Source organism: Trachurus japonicus, chromosome 4 (genome assembly GCF_045865225.1).
Source record: "Trachurus japonicus isolate A0001 chromosome 4, Traja_1.0".
Lineage (NCBI taxonomy): Eukaryota > Metazoa > Chordata > Actinopteri > Carangiformes > Carangidae > Trachurus > Trachurus japonicus.
The window spans coordinates 3,836,552-3,863,732 of NC_140910.1; the positions used below are offsets into that span (position 1 = coordinate 3,836,552).

Sequence of the window (27,181 nt, forward strand, 5' to 3'; positions counted from 1 at the left end):
GCGGAAGGTCTGGGAATACAGCCATCGGCAGTGATCTGCTTGACCCTTGCTTGTTGTGTCTGTGCAGGAGAAAGCACAGCTGCACCGTGAGGGCCAGAGGACTGTGACTGATCTCCACTGTTCTCATTTGATGTGATAATGGCATCAACTGCATCTTGTGTCCAGACTTTATAGGCTAGTCATGGTCTATTCATTGTGTGCTAAAAGTGAGATGAATTAGGCTACATGTGTTTGTAATTTTTATTTCTCCAAAAATGTATTAGGAAGTTTCGCAACTTTCCACATTCACACTGCTCAGTGTGACCTCAAATGCTTCCTTTCACCCTCTTACTGTTGTTTCAATGTTTCTTTCAGCTACTGACGATAAAGATAGGCATCTCTCACACGATAGCGACAATAAAATAACGAGATAAGAGATAAAAATAGACAACTTTATTGATTCGTTTGATTAATGTCTTCAGCCCAGAGCTCAGTTGTGCATGATTTCGGGATAATTTACAGTCCAGTGCTCACATCATATCAGCAAACATGCAGTATCAAGCATGCCATCACGTAATTCAACCATTTCATTAACCACCATTAATAATCTAAGTGCCTGGGGAAATGCCTCATCTGCTCATACAGACAGTTTGAAATTCATCTTGCAAAACATGACAGAAATATTGTGCTCATTTCTTTTCCTTAAGGTTCAGGAGATCATTCTTTTTTTTAAATACTTGAGCCACCTTGAGACAGAAAAGACGCAACGTGGAAATAACTTTGATAACAATAAAGATAAGGGAATTTAAAAAAAAGGAAAAAAAAGACAGCGCTTAACTTAAAGACGGAGCCCACATTCAAGTAAAATGTACATATTTGATACAAATCCAGTGTCAGAAGAGTCAACATTCCTCAATGTCCTCATGGTCACACAGGTCAGTGCTACAGTCTGACAACTGTCAACCAAAATGTGTGTGCAGTCTGAAACTATGTAGCTAAATTCAAACTAAACTCAACCTTATAAACATGCATATTTGAAACTGTGGGTGAAAATATGAATCAGACTCATCAACTAATCTGCAGCACTATCACTCGCTTTAGACCATGTGGATACTCATGAAATACATTCTGTATAAAAATGAAAACTGAGAATACTTTAGTTCCCATTATTAATACAGGTCATAACCAGTCATTGGCGATATGAGCACAAACATCCTATGGAGGAAAACTAATGGGAGGAAAAACTAACAGTAACCTCGTAAGACAAAAATAAGTTAGAATGTCACAATGAACTTCGGGATATTTTACATGTACGTCATACAGTGTTTAAAAATACATGGTTTAATCCTGCAAACAGCTTTAAAAGTAATAGAAAGTAACACATGGCACCGAGCCACATCCCTCTATGTCTACGATGCACCTTTGTTTGCAGCATCAGCCCTTTTCTTTTACATTTACTCTGCATTCATCACAAGAAACAACAATTTTATGGATCTCAGCTCAAACACTGACGTACTTCAGTGAAGCACCGGTCACACGGCTTTAACCAGACTTGAGGCTCCGTCACATTGAGGCAAGAGGTCGCAGCAGCTCCAACTGGGACTCCAGAGTGACCCTCTCCTGGTGAACCACCTGCAGCCAGACAAAAAAAAATAGAAGATATTTGGGAGAATGTTATATGTAGTCACTACAAAACAGATTTGGCTTATGTGAAATTATTGTGTAGTGGAAGATCGACCATGACTGATGCTAAACCTTGTCTAACTACTGAAAGGTAAATATAGAGAGCCAAGGGTGCAACTTTGGGTTAAAAATGGGGGGGATTGCAAACTCTGCCCATATAAGGATTTTTTTAAGCAAAAAAAGGTCAGCATGTGTCCCAGTGCGGATGAAGACTGCAAAATCATTAACTTTAATAAAAGGACAAGGCTAATTTACCTGTTTATTTTGGCATTCCCATATAAGTAAAAGTAGTAAAAGTCATGCATGTTATTTGTTTCGACAGGATTATTAATTTACCATATCACCACTTGCCACTGTGTAGCTATTTCTTATCAGCCAGATGGACTGGTTACATTCTGTCATTCCAACATCCCACCATTCCAACATCCCACCACTCCGACATACCACCATTTAGACATACCACTCCGACATACCGCTATTCCAACATGCCATCGTCCCACCATTCCGACAAGGTTTTCAATATGAGGAAATGTGTATTACTCAACAGGTGACTCCCTCCTATCTACTTCTGCTCTCTATCTATCTGGCCTGTCTAGCCTCTACCTGGTCTTTTCACTAAACTTAACCAACTCCTTTCATCATTGCCTATTCAGACCATAGGAGGAAATTGTCGGAATGATGGGACATTTGATAGAAAATTAAGTGTTGCCATTTAGACAATTAGAGGCCTATGTCGGACTGGTGGGATGTCGGAATGGCGGTTGCCCCCCAGATGGACTAATGAGAATTGGGGATTTAGGCAGCTAGGCTATAGGCTAACAGTTAGCCTGCCTGCAGAGGCATTATGAACATAGCACACACACCTTGTCAGTAAAGACCAATGTAAAGGCCTTTAGAGAGAGAAGATGATCAGTTTTCAGATCAGCTAACTCCTACCATCACATTATTCTGTGGTGTCCTCTTCTAGCTTTACTTCTAGCCACTAGCAGACCAGCTATACATTATATGGTTGTTAAAAATGTTACTTTGGTTGCTTGCAAATTAAATTAAATCAGTAAAAACAACAACTTCTTCATACCAACTTGTAGGTATTTTTATTCACTGCAATTTTATGATTATTTAGGGGCTTCTGAAAAAAGAAGTAAATGCACATTGAAGAACATGTGCTGTGGGTGGGTCTGACACATTTGGCCTCCATCAGGCATCACAAGGTCAGTAGCCTACAGCCAGGTCTGTGTACATCTGGTAGCTGTCATGTACTGTATGTTAGTAATGCCTGCAGTAAACAGAGTGGAGACGTGTGTGCTGGCAGCAGAGGGTCACTGTGAAGTCTGTGTCCTGTATGTAAAGTAAGCAGCGTGACAGAACAGGGCACCGAGGTGAGTCGTGAACCTCTAGATAAATTCCTGGAGAGGTTCATGGCTCAAAACAGTTCAGAACCACTGGACATTGTCAGTATTAACTCCAACCTATAGAAATGTGAGTTTAGTGGAAGAACCAAAATGACCACTAATGTTCATTACAATGTGAAAGTGGATTGTATACACTACCAGTCAAAGTTTGGACACACCTTCTCATTCAATGGCCTTTTTTCTTTTTTAAAACTTTCTACATTGTAGATTCAAACTGAATACATCAAAACTACGGTATGAAGGAACACATATGGAATTATATAGTAAATACAAAACAACAGTTAAAAATCTGTCACCTGACCTCAACCCAACTGAGTTGTTTTTGGATGAGTTGGACCACAGAGTGAAGGCAAAACAGCCAATAAGAGCTTAGCACCTCTGGGAAAGGAGGAGGAAAGCTGTTCCAGGTGACGACCTCATGAAGCTGAAAGTGTGCAAAAAGCTGTTGTCAAAGCAAAAGGTGGCTACTTCGAAAAATCTAATATATAAAACATATTCTGCTTTGTTTAACACTTTTTTAGTACATTATTCCATATGTGTTCCTTCATAGTTCTGATGTCTTCAGTTTGAATCTACAATGTACAAAGTAATGAAAATAGAGAAAAAACATTGAATGAGAAGGTGTGTCCAAACCTTTGACTGAGTGCATGTGGAACATTAAAAACATACACAGTGTTGATTTCCAGCATAAAGGCTCTGGCTCTGTCATTCCCCACAGCAACAATGAGCACATCAGCTGGAGGTGGGGGGTGAGGGTACGAGCTCCTCTCAGGAGGGAGAGTTTCCCAAATGAGTGCAGTGATCAACTGACTGCATGGCCACAGTGGTCTAAAAGTAGATTAATATCCCCTAGTGTTCATCACACCCTAAAAATATAAGTGTTAGGCAGAGTAAATAGGAGGGTTCAGCCAGCCAACTACTAGGAAATTGAATATTGATTAATGTACAACACAGTATTGATATTTGGAGACTTGGTTCGAACCTTATCGCTCCCGTCAAGGAAGAAGTAGGAAGTGATAAAACTTCCCCCACTGAACACTGAAATTAAGTTTGGCTGGTGTGTAGTGTAGCTTTAGTGTAGCTTTGTCTTGTAGTATTTCTTTGTTTTGTAGTATTAATCATCCTCTGCCTCCAAATGTGTCTTGAGGGCCGTGGGGAGACATCTTGTATAAATAAAGACATTTTGTCATGACAGGAATACCCGACGCAAACAGTCAGGTCAGCTGGAGTCAGTATGTTCTCTGAACCTCAAACATCACCAGAGCAACACACATGCTCTCATACATGACTGCTTTCTCTTTGTCTCCTCTATTATCACATGAATAATGACAGATACTCCCTTCTTCAGAATGACATGTAACCTCCTCTAAGGAACAGTCAGGGAGGTGTCATCCCTTCCCATCCAGCCTCCCCTTCTTTTCTCACACACCCTGCTGGAGCTGGATGCCTGACCAGCCTGGGCTCTATTTTCAAGAACACAGTTGTGAATGCCAAAGGCTGTTTGGTATTTCAACAAGGCTCGAGTCTATATAAAGACACATATGCCTTTCTCTGCTGAATTCCACACATGCTTCCAGGAACTAGCAGAATTAGAGTGAATTAATATCAATGGAGATTACTCAGTGCTTCAGGAGACAAGACAACGCCATGATAATAAAATGCCACGTGCTCAAATCCTTCTACCTGTCTAGTCTCTGCATGTGTGATATATAAGAAACTGGCTGTGTGTTACTGAATCTCTTTCTTTTATTCTGTCAGTCTCTCTCTAGTATTGCAGCTCTAAAAGTGCTGCATGTGAGCATTGAGGGTTCGCTACTAGATCATTTACGAGGAGAATGACAGGCATGCTGCATGTGTTCCAACTGTGGGAGCGTGTGCCATGGGCAGATCCCCAATGCAAACATCGAAGTCTGCACCATTAGTTCAGCTATGAGTGATGAGCAGGGGAGCAGACAGTGGAGCTCAGGGCTTTTCACCAGCGTTTACTGTCAGCTCAAACCAAGAGACTTCAACTTGTGACGATCCAGCGACAACTTTTGAACCAGTATTGACATGAACACTACCGACGCTGTCATGGCTGTCACGAAATGAATGAATACAAGTTCTTCTTCTATTCTTTGAATGGTTCCCCCCCCCGCCATTTCAAAGTGTCCCGGAAGAACCGGAGGGCAGGAAGGGTCACAAAGTTCACATGGAGCGACACGCATTCCTTCAGAAATGCTGTGTCCATGCTGGTATGGCAGAGGAAGACAGAAGACGTCTCACCTTGAGTTGCTGTTGGAGCTCACTGTTGAGGCGGGTCAGCACCGCGTTGCTTTCTTTGTTCTTACGGATCGCCATCTGGATCTCCCTCTTCTGTCTGGACAGTCTGAGAGAGAATCATGCTCTAATGTATTATCTCTATCAATAGAATGGTAGAACTGACTGTTCAGAGCACATGCTTCGGAAATATGTTTGTCGTATGCCGTCGTGTTTAGTGATGGCTTTGAAACAGTGAGTTGATGCACTCGGATCAGATCAGATGAAACCAGAACACTCAATAACAGCCACCACTGTTATTGATGGTCACCGTCCACTGTGCCGACTGACAGCTTCAGTGAGCTGTCTGGCCAATAAGGAGACACCAGCACATGTGCTAGAGTCATTATGGTGGTTACTGTGCTCCTTAATGTCTCCTGAATTCCCCTCTCTAGGTGAGTCTCAGGGATTTACAGTCCCCCATACACAACACACTTAAAACACAGCTACTAAATTTACAGTGGGGTCAAAGTCTGAAAAGGTAGTAACAATTTAATCAGGAGTTAAAGGGATAGTTTAACATTTTGGCAAATTTGCCCATTGCCATAATCCCTTCAGTTTTAGGAGTAGGTACGTTACCTTTAATTGTCGGTGCAAGCTATTTTTAGAACGGTGGAGCAGAGATGCAAGCTGCTCAGAGCTACACTACGGAGGCTCATGGAATTTCTTGGTTTCCCTCATCAAACTCATCAAATACACAATCCAACAACTCCAAAATGCTCTCGTGGACAAGTTGTGACCTGCACATTCACCACACTATGAGATAATAACAGAACGTTACGAGACAGAGTTGTTTTCGAGGCAAATGCAGAGACTGCTTGCTGATAAACTGCCCCCGATGGGAATGTGCATCAGCGGTTTTGCAATGAATTTACCTCGAAAACAACTCTGTCTCATAACGTTCCGTTATTATCTCACAACTTGTCCATGAGAGCGTTTTGGAGTTGGAGTTGTATTTGATGAGTTTGATGAGGGAAACCAAGAAGTCCCATTAGCCTCCGTAGCGTAGCTCTGAGCAGCTCATGGCTCTGCTCCAATGGGCCATTTTGCCAAAATGTTGAACTATCCCTTTAATATCATAATTGCAATACGTCTGGAAAGAATGTTGTTGGGTTTTTAAACATTTTGTTATGTTAAAGCAGAAGTAAGTGGTCCGGTCGTTTTCGCTAATGCTGCGTTCCAGGCAGGCTTTTGAAATCGTAAATTACAGCTTCAAGTCACAACTTACGACTTTGTAGCGTTCCAGGCAACCCACTCGTGTTTCTCCGACCTGTTTTACCGGTGAAAGTCACTATAACGGCCACTCGTTTAACATCCTTATGATGAAAAAAATGGAAACATATTTTCATCTATTATAACACAGCCATGTAACAGTGAACATTAATTAAACTTCTTACCATGCGATTTTGAATACATTTATCATAAATTAATACTAATTGATAACTGATAATTAGTAGGATTAAAATTGAATCCATATTACTCTAAAATATAGAGATATTTCCGACAATACAAATAACTGAAAAATGCGTCTTAATTTTCTAACTTCCAATAACTTAAACCTGTTTATTAGCAGCTGTGACAGTGTGGCTTGAGTTTTACTATGAGTGCCATTACAGCCACAATCAACCAATATAGCTACTCAGCTACTGTAAAACTCAGATTCAATTAGATGTAAAGCATCAAGTGTCTGACTGACTTTTGAGCAGGCTTGGCGGCGGCAGGATACGACACGGCAGGCGGGGGTGCGGCCTCCAGGTTCTGGGTCTCTGGATGGTATTTCCTGCGAACTGGTTTCTGTGGAGCTTGACTGTGACAAACACCGGCGACGTCCTGGAGGAAAGGTAACAGGGATACAAAGGTTAAGCTGAGAGAAATGAACCTCCTCACTGCTGCAGAGCCCTCACATCTCTGGGAGCGGGTCAGACCTGCTTTGATGTAATTGTCAAGTCTTCAGTGCTCGGACCAAATCTGGATCGTAGACTCTGTTCTTCAGGCTTTACACTGCTCTCCTCCTGCAACATAGACACACACAAACACATAACACACATGCTATACAGAAAAAAGAAAAGGGCAACATGAATTCTTAACCAACATGTCATTATAAGGTGAAATGATATGAGAGGAATGCTACAGAGGCAGGATGAAATGTGTCCACCCTGACCGTAGATAAATCACCAGCTGTACTGTACTGCTGCTCAGGGGCAGCCATGATGGATTAACCCACATTTATTACATCACCTTTCTTCCACTTTATTCTCTTATAGACATAATGCACAATACATCATTACTTACATTCATTCAGAGAGGTTAACAGTGCCGTGAGCACAGCACATATACTCATGAAGGCTTGTTTCTTAATGTAGGCTTGTTTCTTAATTGTAGATGGAATGCAAAAGAAACCTGAATGCACTTCTTAATAGGGAACATCTACATTTAATGCACTGCATACAACATTTCCCATCTGTTAATGTTGGATTTAGGGAATTTGATCCACTAATTTTTATATGGGCTGCTGTCTCCATTGCGGTGGCAGCTCAAATTCCTGGGCTTTCCTGATGGCTTCAGCAGGCCAACGCCGCTGCTGTAAATTGTGCCCAAGAAACCTAAAAAGTTCATTTCAGCGAGCAATGCGACTGCCCCCGTGAGCAGACACAAATAAATGGCCCAAAGATTCACTGCACCATTGAACGTGAAACACAACCGCAGCATGGAAACATTTAAAAGTTAGTGTAGTAGCTGCAGCAGCAGCAATAAACCACAGGAGCTCCATTAGCAGTACGTGTGGTCACAGTAGCTGCAGGTCACGGCTGTTTCACTCCAGCAATGCACGGACTGAAGAAGCACCGTCACCGACGCCGAGACCTTTTAGTTTTTAACTGGTCACGTTTATATGAATAAGAGAAGATCAGGAGGAATAAAGTTACACGTGCTGATGGAGACATGATGAGACTCCAGGCTTTGGAGGAGACAGCGGTGACTGGAGATGTTAGGTACTCGTGTTCAACTCCATTGAGCTTTAGAAGAAATACAAAGATGTGACACTTTGGTCGTGACTGTAGGAGCATCAGTCCTGGCTGAGTGCAAGTGGAAAAGTGAAGTGAAGTGTGGGTAAGTAAAGAGAAGGTAAATTAAGTGAAAAAAGCAAAAGAAAGGGACAGTGAGTGAAATAAAGTAAAGAAGTGAAAGAGAAACGATGTGAAGGGGCTAAATAAAGTAGAGTCAAATGAAGTGAAATATAGAAAAGAGAAGTGAGATAAAGAAAGATGAAATAGCGAAAGACAGGTGAAGTGGTGTAAAGATAAATGAAGGTAAGTGAGGAGCTGGCGGGTTCAAGTGAAGCTGAAATAATGAAATGAAGAGAAGCAAAGTGAAGTGAGGTCAGGTTCAGAGAAGTTAAGTGCCTGCAGATGTGAGGCTGTTTATCCATTTAGCATAAGTTCACAGTCAAGCACTCTGAATGGCTCCCTGCTACAGCTGCTGTCAAATACCCTCCTCTAATACTGACACATTTATGTTAAGAAAGCTTTTCATTATGCCCACTCCTCTCTTAAATACCTCACAGAAGGTACATCCACGTATGGTGGCCAGTCTGCTTGGTTTTTAATGAAACCTGAGTAAAACCTAAAACAGAGAAATGGAGCTACTGTGTCAGAGGAGCTGAGGAGCAGAGACTGGGAGGACACAGTCACCATAATACTGTATGATACTAAACAGACAGTGTGGGAGGTGGGATATGAGTCACTATACAACATCTTAGGTAGGATTATATCATGAGGATTAAAATGAGGAGCTTCTGTGTCCTTTGATCTTAAATCTAAATCTGATTTGTCACGTTGAAGTCAGAGGAGTAGACACCACGGAGGACAGAGACGTCCCCTCTTCACTCTGTCTCACTGGAAGATGGACAAATAAAGACAGATCTGTGTAAATATGATATATATGTTCAGTATATTACACCTATAGGCTACTACTCTTTGTTTTTTCCTTACTACTTTCATTACTCATAAAGAGGAACTATATTCTATATTCCTGTAAAATAAAACAATGATTTAGAATATGGTCATTTGGTTTCATAATAAACCAGGAGATAAACCAAAGAGCATTTAGTAATTGAGGACACTTCCTTGATGAGAGTCCCCACAGGGAGAAGTGGAAATGTTAAAGGTCTGTGTGCACAGTGGAGTGGACGTCACAGAGACAAAATAAGGACGTCCTCTGACTGAATGTATGTGTGTAGGAAATTTTCATTTAAGCTTCCGACCTTGCAACTCATCAATATTTAACACGTGCCGGATTTGTTGTGCAGAGCAACAGGATACAAGTGTATACGCGGGTATAAATAATAAAAAAAAGTGTCAGGGATGACAAATGAAGGACAAAGAGAACGAGGCTGAGGCCGACTCAGACTGAACGCACGCGCCGCCGCTGCAGCCGTAAATAAATCTCTAATGTTTCGCCTGCTTGCAGACTTTGATGTACAGCGCTGTCATAACCTTTAAGTCCATTTGAGTCTTGAAATAGAGGCTCGTATATTTGACAAACATGACCCCGGTGACACATTTATAGGCCTACATCTGAGACGGAAGGAGGAAAAATCCGGGGAGTGGAAAACGCTGACGACCCGGGGCTGGAATTTTGAGTTCGCTGGCTGTTGTTTTTTTTTTTTCCCTCCTTTCACAGAGACAATTTTGCTGCTTGTGACATTTAGAAAAAAAATCAAAATCAAAGATAGACATGAGATTCTACGCTCACCTCTTCTCTGAAGTGACTGAAGTCAGCAAAGTTTGGCTGCTGCACTTTATTCTGAGGAGTGCTCTCTGAGGAATTCATAAAGTGAGGAACCTGGGGGTGGATGAGAGGTACTGATTAACCAAAGCTCCTTTTATCATTCATCATTTATGGGACATTTGTTCGGTCAGAGCACAGCGGTAACAACAAAGACCTGTTGGCTTGAATGGAAAGACAATTACATCTTATGTACAGTACGTAGTCAAACAGAGCTCACCTGTGAGGTTGTTGGTCTTGGGGGCAGGGCAGGAGGAGGTGGCAACCATCCGCTTTTAATCCCTGGAATGCAGACAAGGTTTCACCAAACTGTGATCTTAATACTTATAATACCTCACAAACATACAGTACCTGCCATATCTTGATCATCAGAAACTGACTCTGTCTCGTGACCCTCTCCCCTGAACAACACAAACCAAACCCACCGATCTCCATTTCCCCCTTTTGCTCTCGCAGTTGAAAGGAGAACTGTCACAAACACACACACACACACACACACACTCACACAGAAACAGGGTTCCTACACATTCAAAATTTCAAGCTCCCATACTTTTTCCAGACCCCAATTTCCAGACTTATCGGTAAGAAAATTCAAATAAATTGTGACATTTGATTAATTTAGATGTGTATCATGTAAATAAATTAAATTAATTAAATTAAATTTCATTATTCTGAATTTGTATGCCATTATGTCACCAAATAATTTCCAGGTGATTGTAGCTAAGCAGGGCCGTTGTATAGGGGAGAAAGGTAATGATAATTCCAGGGGCCCAGCGCCCAGTAGGGCCCACAAAAAATCTCAGTAGTCTAATCTTTGTGACTGAATTTTTCAGCATAAGACCCTGACTAATACTCATAGTAATGCTGCATTAGCATCAAAACAAAGTAGGCTAAATAAAAAATGATAATACGTACGTAGTCTAAGAAAGAAAAAGTGGACAAGTCAGGGGGTAGGGGCCCACTTTAGTATACTTTCAGGGGGCCCAGAATTCCTAGCAACGGCCCTGTAGCTAGGTATAATAGCGCATACAAGATAATTAACCCAAATAACTTAAGAGAAGACCCAGATAAGAATTAAGATGAATATTTCCATACGATAGTTTCCATTTTCCATACTTTCCAGACCTGTAAATGTATCAAATCAAATTCAATACTTTTCCATACTTTCCATACTTGTGTAGGAACCCTGCAGGAAACTAACAGTGAGTCGTACCAGGAGCTCCCTGCTGGAAGAGCTTGTTGAGGTCCAGGGAGGAGGCTCTGGAGTGGGTTTTCTGCGGCCGGGGTGGAGGGGTCGGGGGCTCCTCCGCCTTCTTCATGGCATCATCAACAGAGGTGCTGGAGTAGGACCTGTTGGTGTGGGAGGTGTGAGATTAGCGAGACCGTTCAGGGTGTCACTGAACTCATTCCTCTAATCTGATGGTGGAGTTTTCACCTCGGTCTGGTTTTCGTCCTGGTCTGCGGGTCCAGGTCCTGAAGCGGTTCTGTGAGGAAGGATACGTTAACAACCTTATTTATTTACTTGATTAGGACAATGCACATTAATCAATATATCAGCGAGAAGCATCAATATAAATATGCCAGAGTTAGCACAGTTGCGAAATTTCATCCGTTGTCCTAAGGCAGGTATCATAAAAAAAAACATACAGACATTACACCATGTCAATTAGATAAAGCATGTAGAAATCTTACACAAAATATAAGTCCTGCTTCACATCATGGTTAAAAGTCTATACACAAAATAGAAAAGACGAACTGAACAAAAGCGGCTCAGGCTTTTTGATCTTGTGCGTGTTATTATAAATGGGAAGCAGACACTTCCCTTTGGAAGCTGCACGCATTGATTGATTCATCCTATCACACCATTTATGGCATTTATGGTAATTTTACAACCTCTTTCATAACCAAAACATTTATCACTGTGATATGACAGAACTCAACTCTCTGAGCTACGCTACACGCTAAATGAGATCACACAGCTGTTCTCCAGACATTTACAACAGGGCCATAGAGGAAGGACTGCCACAACACAGTGAACACACTAACGGTGCTTTTGAGGTACACAACCACATCTGTAGACTGTCCTCCACCATGTCTTTCTTTATCATCAGTAAAAACATCACATCATCTGTTCTGTTCAATATTCCGATGTTATGAAGAGTAGTAGTTTCACCTGGCCTGGTGGGGAAAGCACCGAGCTGTAGAGTGGGTTTCTCCTTAGCTGCTGTCGCCCTCTGCAAACCTGCATCTGTACACAGTGACACACACATCAGCAGCAGAAGCTACATAAAGATATGACAACAAGACTGTCATGATGTCGAATGCAGGATTTTATTTTCTTATATGAATATGAATATATGAATCAGTATCTTAGTGTGTCTCTTTTTTTTTTTTTTTTTTTTTTATTAATGGGAACAGGCATATACAATGTATAAACCGACAATACACTGACCAATACACAAACAGACAGAAGACAAACACACAAAACACTACAACAACAACAACAACAACAACAAAAAAAAAAAAAAAAAAGGATGTGAAACTACTAAATTTATATCAACAGTAACTACTTAGTATACCTTCACTCAAAAGTAAGTTTTTCCCATTTTTTGTTATGCATTTCTATCTTGTCTTGATTGGATGCGATAATTTTTTCCAAAAGAAATTGGCATCTTAGTGTGTCTCTTGATAAAGTTAGGTGAAATTGGAACCAACTACTAGCAGAACTGAAATCAGCCCTAACTGTAAGCACTTTTAAATCCAGGTTAAAAACATTTCTCTTTTCATGTGCTTATAGCTGAGCTCCTTTTAAGAACTTTAAACTTTTTTTTAATTTTTAATTTTTTTTTAATGCTGTTTTATGCTGTTTTTTTTAATGGTTTGTCTTTATATAAAGCACATTAAGTTGCCTTGGTATTAAATGTGCTATATAAATAAAGATGCCTTGTCTTGAAATTAGTTTATGCCTGTTTTGTTTAACTGTACTGGGATCGCTGCATAAGTGAATTAACATGTTCATACATTGTTTTACTGACATGTTTTATTTTGTTGTTTCAAAATAAAAAAGTATCGCAATTCAAGTTAAAGGGATACTTCACCCAAAATCAATAATTCTTATCCTTGTTGTAGTAGTAGCTCCCAGTGGTTGATGTTTGTGCGCGTGCGCAAGATCCATCCATCCAATGGTTTACAATGACGAACGAACATCTCGCAGCAAATCTCACGCATGCGCACAAACATCAACAGAGCCACTGGGAGCTACTGCTACAACAAGGATAAAAACAGAGATCAAATTAATTTTTTTCCAAACAACTTTTTCATGTTGCGGCTTCAGGACATTTGGGTCAGTACAGATGAGCAGTATGGAGGTATCTGGATGTTTCATAGTGTTGATTCAAAAGTGAACTCTATCCACCATTATATGAAAATCTGTTGCCAGCCGGACCCCCCTGGAACTACAAAAGCGTTTTGATGACTCTGAAAGTTCTCCAAACCCTTCCTTGGCATGATGGTGAGTAGAAAATTGGTGAATTATCGATTTTAGGTGAAGCATCCCTTTAATGTTGTTGAGTAGCTGTCTCATTTTACCTTGCTTACAAGACTCCTCTTTCAAATCTTGTTTAGCTGTGGTCACACTTGGCTGGATCCTCTCTATGTTGCTTTGATCCTGGAAGCAGAAACAAACAGCTGCTGCATCATGTAGAGACTCACAGCATCACTGCCTGCAAACACTGAAATAATCTGAAGTGTGGAGAACATCCCAGAAAGCACAAGCTCAGCGCTTTAAGTTCCTCATGTTGAGGACTAACTTCATGCTCAGCTTCATAGTGCCCCCTACAGGCTGCAAACGGGGACTTCAGATTATTATTATTTTTTAAATATCATCTTCAGTAATAATAGCAGAGCATCAGAGGGCTTAGGTTACCATCTGTCTGGGTCTTGGTTCAGCATCCTCAAAGACAATGAGAGGCTCTGCACTCTGTAAAAGAACAAAGGATGAGTTTAAAATGAAAAAAAAAACATGACAACATGTATCCAGTTTAACAGATCGACAGCAGATCCATGCGTCCATGTCTCTTACTTCAGGAGTGTCTGGGATGTCCTCCTCCTGCTGCAGGAACCCCGGCCGCAGGGTCGGAGGGAGGCTCTCTGGCAGGGGGTAGCCGTTTTTGCGGGCCACAATCAAGTGAAAGGCTGTGCAGAACTCAAAGAAAGTGAGAGCTCCATCTCTATCCACATCACTCAACTCCCTTAAAAGATCAGTTGAAAAGATGAAGAATACCTGGACAACCTGAGAGTGGAGCTGTAGATTCATCATTCATGTCAACAACAATCCTGGCTGTTACATTTAGGTGAGGTGTTTAAGCAGGTCGGTGAGGTGACTGGTTTGATAATACTGTACATTTTGATCTATATGTAGTTTCCTAATCATTTTACAAAACTGTCCCAAATGAATTGAAGAGTTTGGGATGTATTTATATGAAAAAAGGGAATGAGCCTGAAGGATCAGACCGATGAACTGAAGTGAACTGAAAAGCCTAAAATAATTTGAAAACGACAGACTTATAAAATAAACTATTACAACAGTTGTTAATGAACCTCTTTAATAGAAACAGTGTGATTACATGTCGTTGCATCATCCTGTCAGCTTGTAGCTACAACAGGCGTTCTGATGCAGATATGGTGATAAATACTGGTTGATAATGAAAGCTAAATCTTGACGTGCATAAACAGAATATAAAACACAAATACAGAGTGATGCACAGCAGCTGCACAGTTTAAGCCACCAGGTTTTGGCTGTAGCGTTAGTAGCATCGTCTCATCCAACTCTGGCCTTTTAAACTCATAGATTAAAAGCCAAATAGCTAATCATTATTTATATTCATATAATAATCTATATTTTATAATCAAATAACATTATTTTACCTCCTTTTAGGATAAAGTAGGATGTTGTAAGGAGGAGATTCCAGCTGGCAGCACCTCTAACTGTCAGTAACTGACACATCATGTCTCTGTTGTTTCATTTGTGCAAGAAGTGGAGAGTTAAAGGCCACGACGTGGGGGTGGATGTTGTTATCTTTGGAGTGCATCACACTGTTTCCTCCTGGTGACACTGTGCATTAAAGATCTTGAACAAAATGCTCTTCGCACAGTCACTGTGTGTGTTGCAATAAATGACCACACCGTTTAAAATGAAGTCAATTCGGTTCAAGGATGAAAGGAAGGTGTCAGTCTGCATTAAATAAACAAAAAAAAACAGCCTCTGTGTGACTCAGTGGGGCTGCTGAGGTTCTTGGCTGACACACACACCCGACTGACCCCAGAACAGAACAGAACAAGGACAGACAACAGCGTGAGTCAGCACTTACCAAATATGGGAGAGCTCTGGTATCGGGAGCTTGGATTTTGTGAAGAAGTTTTTTGCAACAGCTCCTGAAATATAAAAAAACACAGAGTGTGAAAGGGTGAAATTGAAAAAGATTTTTCTTTTCCTCTTCGCATTTCAGTTGAAGGGATAGTTCAACATTTTGGCAAATTGGCCCATTGCCATAATCCCTATAGTCTAAGGAGTAGGTTCATTACCTTTAATTGTTGGTGCAAGCTATTTTTAGAACGGCAGAGCAGAGCCGTGAGCTGCTCAGAGCTACGCTCCGGAGGCTAATGGGATTTCTTGGTTTCCCTCATCAAACGCATCAAATACACAATCCAACAACTCCAAAACGGTACTGTGGACAAGTTGTGACCTGCACATTCACCACACTATGAGATAATAACAGAAAATCACGAGACAGAGTTGTTTTAGAGGTAAATTCATGCAATACTGCTGATGCGCGTTCCCGTCGGGGGCAGTTTTTCAGCAAGCAGTCTCTACATTTGCCTCGAAAACAACTCTGTCTCGTAATGTTCTGTTATTATCTCATAGCGTGGTGAATGTGCAGGTCACAACTTGTCCACCAGAGCGTTTTGGAGTTGTTGGATTGTGTATTTGATGAGTTTGATGAGGGAAACTCAGAAATCCCATTAGCCTCCATAGCGTAGCATTGAGCAGCTCATGGCTCTGCTCCGCCATTCTAAAAAATAGCTTGCACCGACAATTAAAGGTAACAAACCTACTGCTGTGACTTTATTATTATGATTATGGCAATTTGCCAAAATATTGAACTATCCCTTTAACTTCTGATTAAATTGTTACCCAGAATGAGAGCCCCCAGGTCAGGCTGCAGGCTCTTGAATTGATTAGTATAATACTCCAGCTGTTCCTCTGTGATCCTCCAGGGGTCATCATCAGAATAGTCCACCACACCCTGCTGGCTCAGCCGCTCTGCTGGAGAAGCCTACGAAGACAAGCACACATACACATTATCGTAACATGTACTTATAGAAAATATACGTGCTGTGAAAAAGCCGGCTGTACCCAAGCCGTAGCAGGGTGCTCCACAGTGGGTTTGGTCGCGTAGTTACTGGGCGAGGAGTGCTGGTCCAGCTGAGCCATCGGCCGCGAGGACTGTTTGCTGTCATATGCTGAAGGACAGGAGAGAAAAGACGCAGCTTTGGTGGAGGAGAAACCTGAGAGTTCCGTGCAGTGATTTTTAGTTTTTTTTACCGATTACATCCCTGAAAAATGTGATCTGACAGAACGAGAGGATCACAGATCAAAGGCTCAGCAGAGAGCAAAGAGAGAGGAGAGGAATCTGAGCTGGAATGAACAAGTGTCAGAGACGCGGCACCTCCGCTTCTACCATTCAATTCATCTCTGATTTATAATTCATGACTACTGTAAGACATCTACTTCTGACGGTTTTAGTCTAAGTTGTTTCCAATTGGAAACTGTAGAAAACTGAGAAATGGAAATGAATAAATGAAAAGGTCTTGATGCCCAGCTGTGCTGTGCTGACGCTGATGCTTCTTACTTGGGGTAAACTTTTCTGCCCTGTACGGTTAAAGCTCAGAATGAAGACATGACTTTAAGTGTAATTGCAGAGCTGAGTGCTGCTACAGCAGCAGAACTCACTCATCTGTGCGTCGGCTCCGTTTCTCTGAGATGAGTACGAGTAGCTGCGGTAGGTGAGTGGAGAGCGAGGCGGAGAACTGCAAGGAGAGCGAGGTGGAGACCAGGGTTCCTTTAAGATCAGAGACAGAATATTTGTTATTTCACACATACACACATTTACATATACAGTGCCTATAGAAATAATTAAATACAGAGAATAACAGAGTTAGAAAAGTCATCATTCCCCTGATTTAACACTTCGTAGATCCACCTTTTGCTTTAATTACAGCCATCAATCTCTTTGGTTATGTCTCTCTAGCTTTGCACACCTACCTTTGCCCATTCTTCTTTTGCAGAATTGTTTGAGTTCAGTCAAATACCTCGTTGTCAATGTGTTGATGGTGCCATATGCTTTCTACTTCTTAATTATACTCTGTATGGTTGTCACGTGGATATTTTAAGCCTTGGAAATCTCTCTGTAGCCTTCACCTAACTTGTGCCTTTCCACAACTTTATCCTGAAGGTCTTTTGAAAGCACTTTTCCAACCATACTGAATTCTTTGCAGTACCATGTACTAGCTGGATCCTCAGGGAATGGCTGGTTTTATTCTGAAGTCATCAAAACCACGACATCTGATGTCAGGTGGAGGTGCTGGTGTTGATTGGTTGTGCATGAGCAAGTTTATTCTAAGGGGCTGATGACTTAACCAAACCAGGTATTTCTGTAATTATTTTTAATAATTGTCCATAAAAATGTTATCTTCACTGTGATGATGAAGGCGTGATGACTTTCTATAGGTACATGTACATATACATATTGCATGACAGTGTTTTTTGGCTTATGCAACTTTAAACATTAATAGCAGTCTGTTTCATCTCATGCCAAAGTATACATGCCCTAAAAATGGAGGCATAGTTATGTAACAACCCTGGGAACAGGATTCCTAAATGTTCCAACTGGAAACAGGTAGAAAGAAGAAGCTTTACTTCAGTATACGAGCAAAGTGAGTCCTGGATCAGCTTACGTATGTATCTCAGTCTGTATAGCAGCTCCACTGACTGATAGATACTCTTTTGTTGATTCAAAGCTGATTAACACACATGTGGCTGAAACAGACAGGGCTCTAGAGCAGGGGTTCTCAACTAGTCTCACTCTGAGACCCACATTTTCCCATGGTCATTAAGTCGCGACCCACTTTTATAGCATCCAAACCAATATATTTTTTTAAGCCTTTAAAAACTAATTTTGCTCTTTATTGAGCAAAGTGCATTTGAGGGCACATGAATGAAACTGATGAAACTGCACAAAATGGAGACCAACAAAACGATATATTTGACTTCTAATGCATCTCTGTATTCAGAGCATGTTCACAAAAGTGAATAAATATCAAATTGCACAAAATAAAGACCCACAAAACAAGGTATTTTCACTGCAATCAGGCCACATTAATAAGAAACTGATATACAGTATTTGCATTCAGAGCAAATGGAGCAAATAATAAGAAACTGAGGAGGAGCATTACAACTGCATGTGTTCACTTGTCTCGTGTGCCTTTCAAAATAAGTTATTTTTCAAAATAAAAGACATGTCCAACATCACATGTTAAATATTATTTACTTTTTTGACCAGCTGTCCGCGACCCATCCAGAACGGGTCCGCGACCCACTTTTGGGTCCCGACCAACCAGTTGAGAACCACTGCTCTAGAGGGCTCAGATTTACACCAGGGAGCCTGTGGTGATATGGTTTACATTTCCAGGATGTTTTTGTGTTTCAGTTTTAGTTCTGAACCATGATAATGTGTGATTTTTTTGTGGTATTTAAACATTTATCAGATGGAGTAGGACAGTAGGTTAGATGACAGGGTAAAAAAGGAAAGAGAGGTGGGGAATGTAACCAAACAAGTTTCTGACTGGACTTGATCCCAGCATGTCTAACAGTAGTGTAGTGCATTATAAAGCCTGACTTTCACCTTGCTGCAGTAAAAGTCTTAAATCATCTTATTTTGGTGATCATGTGCTTCTGCTCATGACTGTTTGCACTCATGTGATTCTTCTCTAACCTTTCACCAACAGCACATTTCTGCTCTGATGATTATAGCTGACTGGAACAGAAGGAGACTCACTCAATGGAGCGTCATTGTTTGTTCTGATAAAACTGTCAACAAACCCACCTTCTTCTCTACAGCGGACTCCAGGTGTCTGAAGGTGCTTCTGTCAGGGGGGGTCCATGAGGCAGAAGCAGGTGCAGTCCCAGACTGAGCCCCCTGACCGTCCGTGCTGGGAGGGCCAGACGAGTATCTCATCTCTGGTTCATTCTTCAGCCCAACAAATCTAGGCAGAGGTAGATCTATAACCACGACAGGAGAATCATTTATTCCCATTTAAAAAAAAAATAAATCTTCCAACACTTTTCTTTCTTTGTTTCGATGGGAAATAATTGTAAAAAAAAAAGAAAAAAAAGAAATGTGTATGTATACACAAGGGTGTTACTTTAGGTTAAACAAAGTAACGCTCTTTTAGGGATTTAAGGATTTTTAAATATTTTTTTAAGAAAAAAAAGATGAAGAGCGCAAAATCATTAACTTTGATAAAAGTACAAGGCTACTTTACTAACAAACTAGCACATTGTATGGTTATTAAAAATATTACTTTTGGTTGCTTGCAAATGGAATTAAATCAGTAAAATCTTATTCATATGAGCTTGTAGATATTTTATACACTGCAATTATATGATTATTTAGGGGGTTATATTGGCTGGATTTGATTTTTATATTATAAACCCCCCTAATCCCCCCATAAGTTACGCCCATGTATACATATACTACATACACATATTGTCTGATCAGCTGTATGATGAGCTGTGTGATGAAATTGAGCTAGAATAGTTCATGAGGTTGAGCACCTCTACATCTTACTCTACTGAGGTGGCCACCACCAACACCATGGTGGATTAGAAAATCCTTCTCTTCCAATTAATCCACCAAGCCATTATGTGTTGTATAGAAAACAGATTTCCCCTTTGGCCCGGGTGTGACTGATTTTACGCTCTCGTAATGAGGACAAACCCATTTAGCCCTTTCCACGCGACTCCCCTTCCACCCAGATTAGACCAAATCCTTCCATGTTAAGATAATCTCCTGATCCCCTTTTGCTCTCATAAGACGCCTCCACTCTGAGCAGCACACTTACTGGCTGTTACACTCTCCAGGCGAACGGGCAGACCGGACTGAGCGGCCGCGAGCAGCTTCAGGGCCACGTAGAACTGCGGTGTACCGAAGTAACCCAGCCGCTTGGCTCCACACAGCTCAGTGACCTGGAGAAGACAAAGAGTTCAGAATGTTACAACTCATTTCTATACTGCCTTCCTCTGTTCCTCATCATATGGCCAGGACCAAAGTCATCCTAAACATGTTAATAGCTATATCAAACAAACCACAGGCTCTAGTAAAGTAAAGATAGAGGAAACAGTATGTGAGGGATAAGCAGCGCAGTGGGATCTGCTCATCCAGTACTCTTTTGATTACAGGAACAATGACTGCTTTAGGGGAGCAAAGAAGATTAGCTTTATGTGGGTCAGCTGAGGAAAAAAAATCCACAAAACAGAAATTAAATTAAATGCAGTAAGAGGTTTCTTGAAAAGTATAACTAACCCTTTAAAAGTGCGGTGGTGTGACTTAACAGTATGTTCAATAACATTCATGACATTAAAGTAATAAATGGTTTCTGGTTAACCACACACAGACACATGATGCTGCATGATGTTAGCACAGGCTACTGTTCAATGACACATAGAAACACTGAAACAAGAGTAGAATGGATTTGTGAAGAAGACGAGGCCTGATGATCGAGTGAACAATCAAACAGCAACGGTTCAAATCTTTTGGAAAATGCAAATGTTTGTAGACAGTTAGCATAGCTTGCTTCATATAAAGACTGGGAACAGCTAGCATGGCAGATCAGATCGTAATTCTTTACCAATGCCTATGGATAAGCTCACACAAAAATCAATATTTAAAATGCAAATAAAAAAAACCTTTGTGGGATGTCATATCTGTAAGATACCATATGTGCATAGTGCATACTAGACAGGGTAAGGTATTTCAATCTGATATCATCACAACCCCATTTTGACATCACAAATTTCTGGTGACCCCGCGATCATGTGACTGCATGTGATCGCGGCTGTCAATCAAGATGCGCCAGCTCATATTTTTATGTGATGCATTTTATTTTAACTCGAAATATTCGAGAAAGTGAAAGTATAGAATACAGTTGTTTAAGATTGTGTGTGGCTTTTTTAATCATAATTTTAAAAAGAATAATAATTAGTTCAAAAATATTTTATAATCAGTAAATTCTTTTTGATTACTAGACATTTCAGGTGACCCCATTTGAATTCCAGGCGACCCCATGTGGGGACCCAACCCCATGGTTGAAAAACACTGGCCTAGAAGATCCTGTTATAGTAATAATAATACCTTGTGTATGTTTCCGCTTTAGACATAGCTGTACTGTAAAGTTTGGACAGTGGAGTGTCTTATGTATGTTTTTTTGATTGAGGATGATGATTTATATGTATTCTGTAAAGATTTAATGTAAGTTTTTGTTGACCTGTCTTGTCTTATTCATGTCATGTATGTTTTAAATGTACTGATTTTAAATGTGGACCCCAGTAAGACTATAGCGGTGCTTTAAAACACAGCTAATAAGGATCCCTAGTACAAATAAACAAATAATCTTAGTTAGCATGAACATCTTAGTATCTTTATCAAACTACTGTATTTGTTTAACTCCTACAGAAACCAAAGTCTAAAATCTTCTTATCTGATCTTTGTAAGAACATGAAGTTTCCTCATCCTGTATATTGTAACTATGACGATTCCAGCATCTCATTAAAGCAAAACTGTCACCATTACAAAGAGATACGTCTGGAGAGCAAGATGAATAAGCAAGATGAATAGTTTGATTTCCATCAACAACAAGGTCGTGTGGATTGTTTAAGTTTCACCATGACTGACAGAGAGCGGCCCATCCGTCTTATTGTGGCAACAGCAGATTAACACTGGCTACCCAACATTTACAGCAGTTTTCAGAAATGCACAGAATCCAAAAGTTCTTTCAATGACTCTGACTTTTTCTCTGTGACTGAGGAGAATGAGAACAATTGCTGTTATTGGTTTATGAAATATGAATGACGAGGCGCTGTTAATACATATTGTCTAATGAGGCTGCATGTGTGGAGCACATGGCATGCGGCTCCTTCCACCTCATGAGACTTTATTTCTGCTCGACCTGCACTGTTAACAGCTTACACAGACATGAAATTAAAAACAACTACGGTCCATAGGGAGGCTGAACAAACATAATGGGGGGGGGTCGTCAGGTCTACAGTGGTGGGAGTGAGTCTGAGGTCAGAGGAGACACACTCAGAAGCACCAGTCAAGCCTTGATTAATCAGGCAGACGGATCAGATCTCCTGCCTCAGGGGGAAAATCATTAGAGAGAGCTGGAAACCAGCCAGAAACATTTCAGTGCACATAACGCAATCTCTGGTGTGACTCTCGGTTATTAATAGATCGATTGCCTTGTTGACAGTGTGAATCAGAAAATCAAATTTGAATATGTACACTGGAAATGAGAGAGTTTCCCATTCAACACATCAACAGAGCCTACTCTTATCTAGGAATAAAAACAACAGCAGATGAGTTTGATTCCACCAGAAGAGCAGCCTGTTACGGCCAGTAAAAGAAAATAAATATTCTCTAGACAAGTCATAATTATGAGATAATAAGTCAAAATTACGAGACAGAAGGTCAAGACTGAATTTCCATAGACTGAATTCTTTCGATTTACATGTAATAGAAAAACATTTCAAGGGAGGGAAATATTTAACTCACTACATTTATCTAACAATATGTCACTCAGGTTAAAATTTCATATTAAAATACACACTCATTGCTGCAGTTGTCGGCTGTTCCACAAAAGAGATGTTTCCCTACTAAACTCCAAAGATACTGTAGTTTCTTTGGGCAAACACAGTTTTTTTCATGCACTGATCGATTGTACAGAAACCAAACCTTCCAGTTTTATTTCTGTCTATATTGTGAAGGTTTTTACAGAGGGGTTTGTTGATATATCATTCAAAGCTGGATTTATACAACATTTTATATAAAAACAAGGCGAAATTAGATTTTTTTAGGGCTGGTGACAGTATTTTCTCATTTAGCCTACAGAGCAATAAAAAGAGATATCCAAAATCCCCTCCGTAAGAAACCTCTGACTATGTCAACAAAATAAAACAAGAATTAGGGTATATTTCATTAGATATTGCCTCATTTACACGTAGAAATTTGACTAAACTTGTGATATAAAAAATATTTGTCTTAATGTAAGTGATAAACTTGGGAAGTTTCATGGTCAGTTCTGTTAGTTCTTTTTTTTTTTTTTTACCTTATTCACCTGTAGTGTCCCCCCTTAATATATAAATAAGGAATTATCTGAGCAGTGACAATGAAGCTTTACTTTAGATAGCCTACTGTAAGTGTGACTTATATTACATGAGTTTTACTTGCAGTGGACTAGTTTGACAAATAGAGCTCGGGCCACACCTTACTGCAGCCAACAGGTTCTGCAGTCACACCTGTCAACACATTATCACATTACGTGTACCTCGGCGCGTCGCTGTGGAATAACACATACCACAGACTTTTACAACCAACGGAAACACAGACGTTTTGCTGATGGTTCTGTGACAGCGACGGCGTCACGAGGAAATCTCACGCTGCATGGCTGTGTCGTGGTCACGTGATAAAACAGTATGGGAAATATTTACCTACTTGTCAATGGAAATAATCTCAGTCAATGAGAGCATAATCTAAGGTCTGTACCCTGAGTCCATGTAATGAGTGTCAGCATTGATTTTGCCTGGTGAGTCTTTCTGTGAGTGACTGCTGGCCTCACTGACAGCACTGACAGCACTGACAGCTCAGCAGGAAGACGTGTCATGCTTTCACTGCTTATCTGCTGTAAACACATAGGTCACACACTCAGATGCTTCCTCTGTAAATCTGTCCAGTCAAGGTATAAAAAATGAATCAGCAAGCACACGTTGACATGAACCCCCCAGATGGAACGTTCCCTTTGTTTTTGACAAACAGCAGATCATAGTCACAGTAAAAAAAACAAACAAAAAAACCAGGCCTAATCACAATGCTAACTTCTATGTCATCACATATCCTGCAGGAAATGCACCATTTATGATCCACTGATACTGTGTGACATAATGACCCACAAGTCAGGAGCAAGTCCAAGAGTGATCCTGCAGGCATCCTGCAGCCAGAGCCAAACGCGGCTCAGAAGGCTGTGTGTCAATCAACCCCGTGCGGTGGCTGCGATCCAGGCCGGACAGGAAGGAAGCTCACTGCCAAACTTCCTGACACCCACACAGACGCACAATGGGCCGCGAACGCCGGGAGCCGACCCCTCGGGACAGAGGGAGGCGTGAACGGAGGCAGTGACCTGCTGTGCTCATCTGAGCTGAAAAAATATGTTTATATCCCTGTGATGGGTCAGCAAAACCACTCTGACTTAGTAGTTCTGTGGAGCAGGCAATGAGTAGCACCATCTCTGCTGCTATGTATCGAAAGATTCATTAGGTTGTAAAGAGAGATGTCTGTTTAGTTTAGTTTTTATTTTGGAAGCTGGTTCTGGCAGGTTTCAATAAGACTTTGCATGATGGCATTTTTTTTATGTGTATAACCAAGGATGGAGGCAAGTTTTAACTCCATGAGCTGTTAAAGAATTTGTAGATTTTTTTTTTGATTTTTGGCATCTTTCCCAGGCGACCCTTGGTTTCCATTCATCCCTATACCACAAAATGTATATATACAGTATGTTAACATGACTTTGTTTTGTTTTGTTATGTTATAGTCTTTTTTGTACCATCACCACACCTGTATCTATTGTTTGTCTCTACTCAATAAAAAAAAACATGACTTTAACTTGTGGCAATAATAAGTGATTACATGTGTAAAATGAGCACACGTGGAGAATTATCAAACAGGACTTGTTATTGTCCTTGCCAACACTTGCTAACTTTAGCTTCTGGACACACCAGTCCAAACTGAAACCTCTGAGTGTAGTGACATGACATCCAATCCATTTATAAGAAGAATGTGTTTTTTCCTTTTCCAGATGTTACATAGCATGGCTTTAGGATGCACTACCAGACAGAAATGAATGGACAACAATAGCTGCATGGAACAGTAGTAGCCTACATTCAAACAATCAAACAAACAAACCTTGATTTGATTAATTAGTTAATCAAAGGACAAAACAATCTACTGAACTGATTAAAACACTGATTAGGGTATTTTCGAGGCCAACCATTTTCTGATTCCAGCTTCTGAAATGTAGAGATTTGTTGCTGTTGTGCTTTAAATCAGTGTGTTCAGTATACATGGGTTATGGACTGTGGATACTATCTTGTTTTTAAAAAAAAACAATGGAAACTGATTTTCATCCTGATAGACTAAACAATGCTTCAGTCAACTGAGACAACACCATGGTACATATCATGAGAATAATCCAGGTAGTCCATGTGAAATGTAGTAAGTAAGTTTTGTACAGTAGTAAATGGACTTCAAATATAGTAAGGCCGCTTGAGGAGAGTTTCCACTGACCTAACTTTTACTCCAGAGCAGTGTTGTTGGAGAAGCTGAACAGGAACACTCCAGCAGCCACAGTAGTAAACAATCTTATTGTTGATAGAAGAATATTCCCACAATAGACACATCATTCTACACTGACCCTTCCCCCTGTCTCTGTCTGTCTCCACTGAAACTCACTCTAACCTAAAACCTGCATCACAGTTCACTTCAGCGTGTAGCATAGTACATCATTATGGAGGGGTGAGACACAGGCACAGCTGATGCAGTATGTAAGAGGGGGGGCGGGGGAGGACTCCTGTATGACAGAGCGGTGAAGAATGGAGGTGTGTGAAACCTCTCTCTGACACACACTCTCTCTCTCACACACACACACACACACAACTATATCCCATATAATCAGAAAGACACCCCACAATAAATAGACGGTGGCTGGTCGTGCTGTGTGAGGACAGAGCCCCCGTGGCTCAGGAGCCGCAGCCGCAGCTCAGCCCTTCACACTTGATACAACATGTGATGACCAAGCAGGCGCAGTTGCGCGATACGGACAAACACTCACTTTATGCAGGGATTCAGGAGGTAGCTGAGACGCCTTGAACAGCTCTGCCACTTTGCTGGACGACAGTTTTCCTGAAGTGTCAGCCTGACACAGACTGTGGAGACCTGAGTAATACCTCTGCTCGTGCTCGCTCAGGGAGATGAAACTCCCCGCAGACGCCACACCGGATTCCTGATCCATTCCCGGGGCTGACGCATGGAGGATCCGCTGGAAGCACTACAACCAAACAGATCGATACATCCTGCTCCTGTTTCAGCGTCGGAGGTGGTGGTGGGGAGGACAGAGGACAGAGGACAGAGGACGGTATCACCTCCAGAGAGAGTGTTGTCTGTGAGGACAGACAGACAGACAGCCCTGCTCGGCTCCTCATCCACTCCTACCGCCTATTATGTCTGGTTGTAGCGGTGCCGGCCTGCGCCTGCAGGGGGCGCTGAAGCACAGGAACAAGGGCCCATTGTCTGCCTCATCTCTTCCCTCATCATAATGAAATCATAACTGTAATTTAGATTTCTCTCCCTCCACCAGGGGACTTCACCACACTACCACTGTGCACTCAATGCGTCCATTCATTCTAATCTGTGAATGATATGAACACATGACTCTGATGAGAGCAAAGTGAATGTGTTTTCACCATGACATCCTCTTTAATGCAGCAGGACGCTTAAGTTCAACCACTAACACTGAGACAGTCCACTGGACTGTTGGACACAGACCACACTCTGCTAAAAGAAAACAATTGTCACATTATACTGGGATTGAAATAAAATGTGTTACTATATTAAGCAGATCCCATGATTCTCATTGTA

The 27,181-nt window shown here is 41.0% G+C and overlaps 1 protein-coding gene across 1 annotated transcript; it reads right to left on the reverse strand.

Moving 5' to 3' along the window:
- Positions 1-417: 417 nt before the first annotated feature.
- reps2 (RALBP1 associated Eps domain containing 2) lies at positions 418-26,775 on the reverse strand. Its single transcript, XM_085773475.1, has 19 exons — positions 26,376-26,775; positions 20,340-20,463; positions 19,322-19,497; positions 17,170-17,278; positions 16,573-16,679; positions 16,351-16,492; positions 15,527-15,590; positions 14,239-14,407; positions 14,083-14,136; positions 13,746-13,824; positions 12,331-12,405; positions 11,593-11,641; positions 11,371-11,507; positions 10,378-10,439; positions 10,125-10,214; positions 7,298-7,384; positions 7,069-7,202; positions 5,340-5,442; positions 418-1,611 (listed from the first exon to the last, which is right to left on the reverse strand). The coding sequence occupies exons 1-19, from the start codon at positions 26,553-26,555 to the stop codon at positions 1,543-1,545; spliced, it is 2,010 nt and encodes a 669-aa protein (XP_085629601.1). The 5' UTR covers positions 26,556-26,775; the 3' UTR covers positions 418-1,542.
- Positions 26,776-27,181: the final 406 nt, after the last annotated feature.

What these genes read in the sequence shown, in the direction of transcription:
- reps2 (XM_085773475.1), bottom strand. Translation starts at nt 26,555, where the DNA reads ATGGATCAGGAATCCGGTGTGGCGTCTGCGGGGAGTTTCATCTCCCTG. An exon ending in CTCCTGAATCCCTGCATAAA is followed by an intron (nt 20,464 to 26,375) that starts GTGAGTGTTTGT and finishes TGTCTTCTCCAG; the next exon opens with GTCACTGAGCTGTGTGGAGC. An exon ending in TGCTTTCCCCACCAGGCCAG is followed by an intron (nt 11,642 to 12,330) that starts GTGAAACTACTA and finishes CCTTCCTCACAG; the next exon opens with AACCGCTTCAGGACCTGGAC.